Here is an 8915-nt window from a genome sequence, read left to right as displayed (position 1 = left end):
ATATCGTGCGATCACCATAACACTACCCCTAGCAAGCTCAAAAACACATCCTTAACAAGAGAGCAGTACTCATTTCGTGGAAAACAAGGCACGTTGTCCATCAATGACAACTGTAACCACTTAACATAGCATTCACATCATCATGCAAAGTTGAATCTATCCCGGCCCATGTCCACGACACCTCGTTGCGCAAGTTACGTCCACTATGGAACTATGGCGAATGAGTGATCAGTTCATTCTCGCGTCTTAAAAGGTATGAGCACCTTTTCCGCGCCAACCACAGTAAAGGAAACTTCCTTTCGCAATCAGGCATTTCTCATTTTATTTTTCTTGGTTGGTGTCGTGCGTCCACTACCAGGTTCAATCTGCACTGATAATAGCTAATAACATTAATTATAACCACTTTCAATCTTATACATCATTCCCTTCCATACTGGAAACGAGCAGAGCATCCTAACCAAATTTGCGTCCAAATGCTCAAACATAGCGCAAGCGAATTTAACACCTTTAACATAACTGTATTCGGCAAATTGCATATCATCAACGTCACTTTAATAATCATAATACTCTTATTCAAACTTCTTAATCAAGCCTTCTTTCCAATACTCTTATTCAAACTTTTTTAATCAATCCTTCTTTCCAATACTCTTATTCAAGCTTCTTGATCAATCCTTCTTAAACATCACAATCTATCATCGTGGCAAGCATTCACACAACCCTATAACCTAAAATTGTTCACATTGTTTTTAGTATCCAAATAATCGTTTCCTTTTTCTTTTTTTTTTTTTTTAACACAAACACAGTAATCATCGCGGTGGTGGTGGATAACCATAATAAGCAGTGTTCTGTGGATACTGGTATGGTTGTTGTTGTGGCTGCATGGTTGGAGCTCCATAAGGACCATTATGTTGCACGTGTTGTGTTAGAGGTGGTGCTGCGTACCCATATTGTTGTGGCATCTGTGACGGATGACTAGAAGGATTGACATTACTCATTACGGGCGGCGGTGCGCTATTCATTAGTGGAGTTTGATTTGCAGCTGTATTATTTACCAGTTCTGCATTCAATGGAGCCGGAGGCAATAGCATAGGCGGATTAGTATCATTACCCAACGCTTCACTCTGATCCGGCAGATTCGACAAATATGTGGGATGTAGCCTCAAGTAGGAAGGCCAAGTTGAGCGGTTTCTTGGCTCAAAATGAATTAAAGACGGCGGGATGGTTCCTGGGATGCGGTCCGAGCAAGGCCGTTTTACACAATAGCCATGAGGCCCGATAAGATGCTCCATCAATGCACATGTTTCACAGTAGTCTGGTCCCAGCAGTAATACTATAGGAATTCCGGATTCCCTAATTGCACCAGGTCTTACACATAGCTGCTCCTTTTTAAGAGAATGATCCGACAACGGATTGACTATATGAGTATGATGTACTCCGAGATGACCACCGTATCTATCTGAATTAATTTGAAAGTAATCATGTACCATCGAGTTACCACCGCTGTTCCCACCACCATTGCGAGAGCTGTCATCATTAAAACGACGATTGCGGCCTTCAATGTATGGGGCATTGCGAGTTCGTCTATCCATATCGTTCCTATTATTATCATTCCGATTGTCATTTCTGCGGTCAATATCATAGCGGTCATCACGTCTACGTTCCCCAGTTTCGTTTCTATCTTCTCTACGTCGGTTATTATCATCACGTCGTCGTTCACGACGATCGGTAACTGGTGGTGTGGCACTATGGCGGTTTACAATTTGTCGTTCGTCAAGACTAGAATTAATGTTATTGTTATTAGCACTCGGATTGAGCTGTCCATTAACCACTTCGCCTTCTTCTGTAGGTTGACGTTCATCATCAACATTCATGTGGTCTTCATCGGTGTTTAGTGAAGCCATGCGCAGACTGAGTTGCGTGACGGAATCAATGGTTATAATGTTCAGTTGAGTTGTAAGTGTATCAAGGCTTCGGCGGAATCCACGTTTGGTTAATCTAGGTACTCTTAACATTCGAAGTGTGAGATGTGAGGGTGCAAATTCATGTTCGGGGCTACAATTTTAGTATCGACAGTGGGAGACACTTTCCTTCTTTCTTTGCTGTGACACTGGATAGGAAAGAGATAGAACAATCATGATTGAAATAAGTCAAGTCACGCCTTCATTTAGGGAGCGAGTCCGTTTGACCAGGTTTTGTGTAAAGATGTTCATATTTATGCGATTCGACTGTCCCGAATGCATGTTGGAAATAGGCAAAATCACTTTGGAAAACCTGATTGTACATTTCGCTATCAACATTGACCTCATGTTTGAGCATCACATTTGAATCAAGCAAGAATACTGGTAAATCCACCTCTTCCTCTTCAAGAACAGCAGCTCTTGTGACCTTTTGACGAGGTTTTAGTTGAATTTCTTCATCCCTTAGGAACTTCCAATTCTGTTTCTTATTTCCACGAGTACGTGGTAAGTTCGTTTTAACGTAAAACTCGCGAGGAGCTAATTCGTTACCATGAATATTCAACAATGGACGTTCTGGATCTAGAGTCGTAGTTTCTGCAGAACTTGTACTTTTCGTCACATCAGTATGTCCTGCTCCCAGAGCAGAAGCACCAATCTGTCGCTCCGTTTCCTTTTCATCTTCTTCCATTACCATACGTCGAGTTCGTTGACGACTACGACGACGCGAAGTTCCTTTTGAGGTGTTTGATGTTGTTTCAATCGGATCTGTCAATGAAGATGTAGAGCCAAGTTCGGAATTCATAGATTGGCCACTCCGTTCTGTTCCGCTCTTTACTTCGGCATTTGTATTGCGAGTGTGTTTGCTTCCAAAATCAAAATTGTGTCCCTTTGTCGTTGTACCTTCTTGTCTAGCCAATTCGTTCTCCACATTACCTTCATCGCCGTCAAAATGCATTCCTTCTAATAATTGATTTTCGATATCCTCATCTAAATCTGGCATATCTAGTACAGGAATTCCATGTTCATTAATAGCGTAATCATTGAATTCGGGTAGCGATTTCCCATCCCACGTCTTTTGGCGTAACAAAAATGGACGTATTTGAGTGACATGAACACGTATAGGAACTACTTCAGCATCTGCATTCAACGGTATAATGTTATACACAACGTGATTTACTTGTTCCAAAATCCGAAACGGCCCTGTCCATCGTCCAATCAACTTTCTAAATCCCCTTGGGTCAGTTGATTTCTTTTGTGCCGACGCAATTACCCAACGTTGAACTAAATCATCAGTTCGAAAATCTACATCATGACGATCACGATCGTAAATGTGTTTGGCAAACGTTTGAGCCTCTCGTATCATCATACGTGCGTGATCAAATGCTTCTTTTAATTTACCTGCAACGTCTCGTGCGTATTGGATTTGAGATTTCTTATACTCGATGGAATCGTCTTCAAAAGATTTAAGTGTAAGGGGTTGCGACAGTACATCAAATGGGAGCATCGCGTCTCTGCCATGATTCAAGTAAAATGGTGTCTCACGAGTAGTCGAATGGATTGAAGTGCGATAGGCAAAAAGAATAGGATCTAACAGGCGCTCCCACTTACGAAATCGTTCCTTGCGTGAGACATATTTTTGGTTTGAAGTTGCAGACAACCAATCAATCAACCAGCGGTTAAATCTTTCGGCATAAGGATTTCCTTGGGGGTACCTCACGATACTGTATGTATGTTTAACACCAAAACGTTTCTCCAATAACTCTAATCCTCCCCAGATGAATTCGGATCCTCTATCCGAATGTATAATCAAAGGTATTCCATGTCGCATCAATACTGTCATAATTGCATCAGCAACTGTTTCACCATGTTTATTAGGCATCGGTACAGCTTCAGGATACTTGCTAAAGAGACAGGTCACCACCAGTATATACGTGTTCCCACGATCACTTTTAGGTAACGGTCCCTCAAGATCCATTGCCACACGAATCCAAGGTCTACTCAATTGGTCATCAAATGGAAAAGAACTCATTCTTCCAGCTCTGTGGTCAAATGGCTTCTTTCGCAATTGGCAGAATTCACACGTTTGAACATACTGAGCTACAGCCTTATACATTCGAGGAAAGTAAACTCGTCGTTTCAGACGTTCGTACATAGCATTCCGACCCATATGTCCCGCCGTGTTATCATCGTGAAATTGTTTCAAGATCTCAATATGTAGAGGTAACGGGTGCTCATCGTGAAAAGTAGGCAAGACTAGGACTCCGACTTCCTTTTCAGGTTCACGTTTAAAACGCATAACTTTCATTAACAGACCGTCTCCTGACACACGGTACAATTTAGCATTAGCAACAACAGCGTCATTCAACGGTTTTCGTGAATGAGAAGGCATGATCTGTTTTGATATGTAGATAATCAAACGAGACAAGTAAGCATCAGCCATTTGAACTTCCAAAACTGAGCTGCGAAAGACATCAGCGTCAAAAGACCAAGTTTTGGTTGGTGCATGTTGATCCTTATTCATTTCGAGAGCCAGTAGTTGGAGTGCGATAGACTCATTGAATTCAACACGTTCGAGCTGCTCCATATCCATTCTCAAACTTTCCTCAACTTGTTCAGCATTGAAAGCTTGTTCATAGTAGTCTGCATCCAGAGAGTAGCGAGTGCTTGGGACTGTCCCGTAGCGTAAATCATTTTCAGAATACTCAAAATCTCGTGCCGACGTTGCAGGATGTGAAGTGTCGACATCCATAAGTGTTACATCAATCGGGTTGCGAGACAAGGCGTCGGCATTGGCGTTGTGCTTCCCAGGTCGATGCACGATTGTAAAATCGAATTCATTCAACCTCATGACCCATCGATGCAAGCGTCCATTTGGTTGGTGGATTTTTAATAACCAAGCAAGAGCGGAGTGGTCAGTTTGGACAGTGACTTTCCTTCCAGACAAATAAACTGCCCAAAGTTCTAAAGCCCATAACACTGCGAGTGCTTCCAACTCCCTAGTATCCCAAATACGTTCAGCAGGTGATAAAGTCCGTGAGGCATATGCAATAACACGTTCATTCTTTTCCTCATCTAGTTGAGATAGTACAGCACCGAGTCCTTGAATTGATGCATCTGTTTGCACAATAAACTCTCGATCGGATTTCGGCATAGCAAGCACAGGTTCCGTTGTCAACAAATCCTTCAGTAACTCAAAAGCTTTCTGCTCTTTGATAGTCCATTCCCATTTTGCTTCCTTTTTGATCAATTGTAAGAGGGGATGAGCAACAGCAGCCAAATTCGGGATGAACCGACGATAGTATGAGCACAATCCCAAAAAGGTTCTAGTGTCCGATTGATTTGACGGAACCTTGAACTCTTTTACAGCTTGGATTTTACGAGGTCCAGGCTTGATACCATGACGACTGACCACATGTCCTAAGTATTCGACTTCAGCAGCAAAGAAGTCACACTTGGAAGCTTTCAACGATAATCCAGCATTAACCAGCCGATTCAATACTTTCTCAACATCCTTCAAATGATCATCAAATGTATTCGAAAATATGACAATATCATCCAAGTAAACAAGACAGTTGTGCCATTTCAACCCAGAGAGAACAGTGTCCATGAAACGTTGAAACGTTGCAGGTGCATTCGTCAACCCAAATGGCATACGTATAAATTCATACAGTCCATCGTGAGTAACGAAAGCCGTCTTGGAAACATCCTCTTTAGCAACTGGTATCTGCCAATAACCCGCAGCGAGATCCAATGTCGAATAAAACTCCTTATCAATAGTATCTAACAAGTCTTGTTGCAAAGGGAGCGGATACGAATCCTTTACGGTGATAGCGTTGAGTTTACGATAATCAACACAGAAACGGATCGTTCCATCTTTCTTCGGAACAAGAACCACAGGCGAAGACCATGGGGAACGAGATTCTTGCACAATGTTATTCTTGAGTAGCTCTTGCACTCGGTCCTTGATATACTGTCTTTTATCATGAGGTACACGATACGGTGCGGTTTTGATAGGCCGATTAGAAGCAACATCAATTTGATGGGTACCCAACGACATTGGCGGCTTGTCCGGATTGGATGCAAAAGCACGTCGATATTTAAACAAAAGATCCTTAAGTTGCTGACACTGATCCTCAGCCAAACGAGTTTCAATGGCTTCATATTTGAGACCTCTAGGCCATCCTTCAACAAATTCGATATCCATTTCATTTGTTACAAATTCTGGTATCTCAAGTTTCTCCCAAGCCCAGTTTGCATTGGAAGAATCAAAAGTGTGATGGTTTGAAGTAATAGAGCTCTCGTGTCTGTCTAGCGTCAAAGTCGACAGCTCTAGTTCAACAATCTTTGCAACTAAACCCAATTCTTCCAATTCAAAGTCTGATGCAGGTGTTAGCATAAAAGATTCGATTTCATTCAGGGATTCACCGAAGTCTAGTAGAGCCGCAATATCGAACAATGCGACAACTTGATTGCGTGATATGTGGACTAGATGTGTCGAGAAATTGGACAACATCACTTTCATCCTTCCATCTGATAAGCAGCCGAGCATGTTCGACGTCCACACTTGATATTTAGCAGCAAACGGTTCGTATGAAGAGACCCATCCTTCAACAGGAGCCGCGAAATAAGGGGAAGACTTCATTACAATAACCTCCACTATTCGTTGATGACGTGCAGGTATAGTAACATTATTAATGGCGCGTAATAATTCCGTTTTTGGTTCAAGCAACCTAGTCAAAGCCTGTTCTTTCCGTAACGACAATGGAAATTCGGTGTTATCATCAGCAAATGTCATAGATGATGTTGCAAAGTTAATCTTGGCACGTAGGTGAACTAAACAATCCACTCCCAAAAGCAGTGGCACCGTCAGATTTTGTAATACAATAGCTTCCCAACGAATGCGTTTCTTCCCAATAGTCATATCAAAATTACATACACCTTTGGGAGCAGCCTGTGCAGTTCCTTGTGCTAATCGAATGTGTCCTCCAGTCCATGGCGAGATACGTAAATTATGAGATTGACAGCAGTTGTAATCCATGACAGTCACTGAGGCTCCGGAATCGATAACACATAAAACGGGATTTCCTCGAATCCGTACAAAACATCTGGTATTCGAGTATGACCCAAGCGGTCGTTTAACCATATTGATTTCCTCAAGCGAAACCATAAACAAATTGTCAGCAGTAGAAGGTAATAATAATGGAGCCAATATAGGCTTACTCAAGTTTGCAGTTGCACTTACAGTAGTAGCATTGTGACTAAATGTCACGTCAGGCATTGAACCAGACAAAGAAAGTAACGAAGAATTATCAACATAATCGGTATATACAGTTCCAGAGTAGGATACTGGAGCATAAGTGGTTTCGATAAACGGTGTTGTAGCATCTGACAATACCACCATAGTCAGTGCGTCACCCTCCCTTCAGGTTGACGTAGCAGCTTTCGTAGCTTCGGCAGCTAAGGCAGCAATGCGCCGACAGAACGACACGTAAGCATGGGTATTAGGGTCCGTATCTTTCTTACTGCAGGCAGAAGCAAGATGAGAAGACATACCACAAACTAAGCATTTCAACTTATCGCCATCTTTAAAGTGGTTGATAGCATGTTCCTTAATCATCGGATAGCGATTACGTAGCCATTGCAAAGCTTGTCCCGGTAGTCGATTAGGCGTCGATGATGATGCGGTTGGATGCGACGTGTTGGGGGTGAAGGCAACACGTTTAGCGGGGCGAGTAGTAGTATTAAGGTCCACGGCATGCACATAGAAATCATCTTCAGCTTCATCAATTGAATCGTATTCTTGACTTAAATCCATTAGGTCAACATCAAGTTCACGTTCACGACGTGTATTTCGATAGGTCCGTTTACGTTGAGCATGAGCAATCAATTGTTCAACGTCTTTCTTTGTCATAGGTGCCTGCGCAGGTACAACAGCAGTTGGTGGCAATGGAGAGCTATCGGCTAAGGAAACTGTAGTAGTGGACGTAGGCATAACTGAATCTAATGGTTGACTCCAGTTTCCAAACGATAAAGCATTCACATGTGGGCCGGATTTAGTCAAAGTCATTGTAGTTGTAGCATTCGGATTCGTCATTTCGGCGACGTAAATAGCTTCAGCTTTACGCGCGAGCGTCTGAATGGTGTCTTCTGAGAAGAGTTGTACGTTGCGATACTGTTGCAGTAAACCTTGTAAGAAACGGTCCTTAACCAAAGCAACATTTGGAGCATATTGTGGGGCGGCTTGTTTGATACCATCTGAAACAATCTCCAATCGTAACCGAAAAGCATTTGGACCCTCATTAACATTTTGTTTCATTGAAAAGAAGTGTTTTAATAATGCATCACCAACTGGACCAGTTACAAGTTCTTCATCGAATTTAGCTACTACTGTAGCATACGTCATCGGCGGGTCAGAAGGAATCAAGCTTAACATAGCCATAGCCCCATCACTCAAGTAATCCATCAATGTTGGTAGTTTTTTTTCTGCAGCTCGTGCGTCATTCATCGTTCGAACATCATAGAGTTTCTCAAATCTTAACTTCCAAACCGGCCACGTCATCGTAACATCAGAAGAGTTCAATATGAATTTCGGCATTTGGAGCTTAACAAGCTTGTCACCACCACCATAACCTCCTCCTCCAATACGATTTGCAGCTAAAGCTGCTAAAGATGCTTGTGTATCAACAATTCGGCCTAAGAGGCTCGTCAAATCACCATTTGATGTGTTGGTGGCACTTCCACCACTTGCAGCATCCCCCATCGAAAACAGATCAAAGCTGTACGAAAATCCACGAATGTACTCAAAAAGAAGCGATATAATCCAAAAAAATCCCAAGTTTGATAGTTGGCAAAAGAGTTTTTCACGGTGTTGAATTTTCACTCACCACAGTTTTGTAAAGAGGTGGAGCGAGTGCTGTTGGTTCGTTGCGGCCCCCAAATAAAGGACACGGTATTGCT

General features: G+C 42.4%; 1 protein-coding gene across 1 annotated transcript; it reads right to left on the bottom strand.

Annotated features, from left to right (window-relative positions):
• Positions 1 to 806: 806 nt before the first annotated feature.
• On the bottom strand, positions 807 to 7359 carry SmJEL517_g04106 (uncharacterized protein; the record flags this gene model as incomplete). The annotated part of the gene is made up of 2 exons (XM_031170034.1): positions 807 to 1995; positions 2282 to 7359. 2 exons carry the CDS (start codon positions 7357 to 7359, stop codon positions 807 to 809), a joined length of 6267 nt encoding a protein of 2088 aa, XP_031023990.1.
• Positions 7360 to 8915: the final 1556 nt, after the last annotated feature.

Source organism: Synchytrium microbalum (assembly GCF_006535985.1).
Source record: "Synchytrium microbalum strain JEL517 chromosome Unknown SmJEL517_scf0026, whole genome shotgun sequence".
In the NCBI taxonomy this organism is placed as follows: domain Eukaryota; kingdom Fungi; phylum Chytridiomycota; class Chytridiomycetes; order Synchytriales; family Synchytriaceae; genus Synchytrium; species Synchytrium microbalum.
Note: the sequence above shows the minus strand (reverse complement) of the source record. Positions and strands in the feature narration are given on the sequence as shown.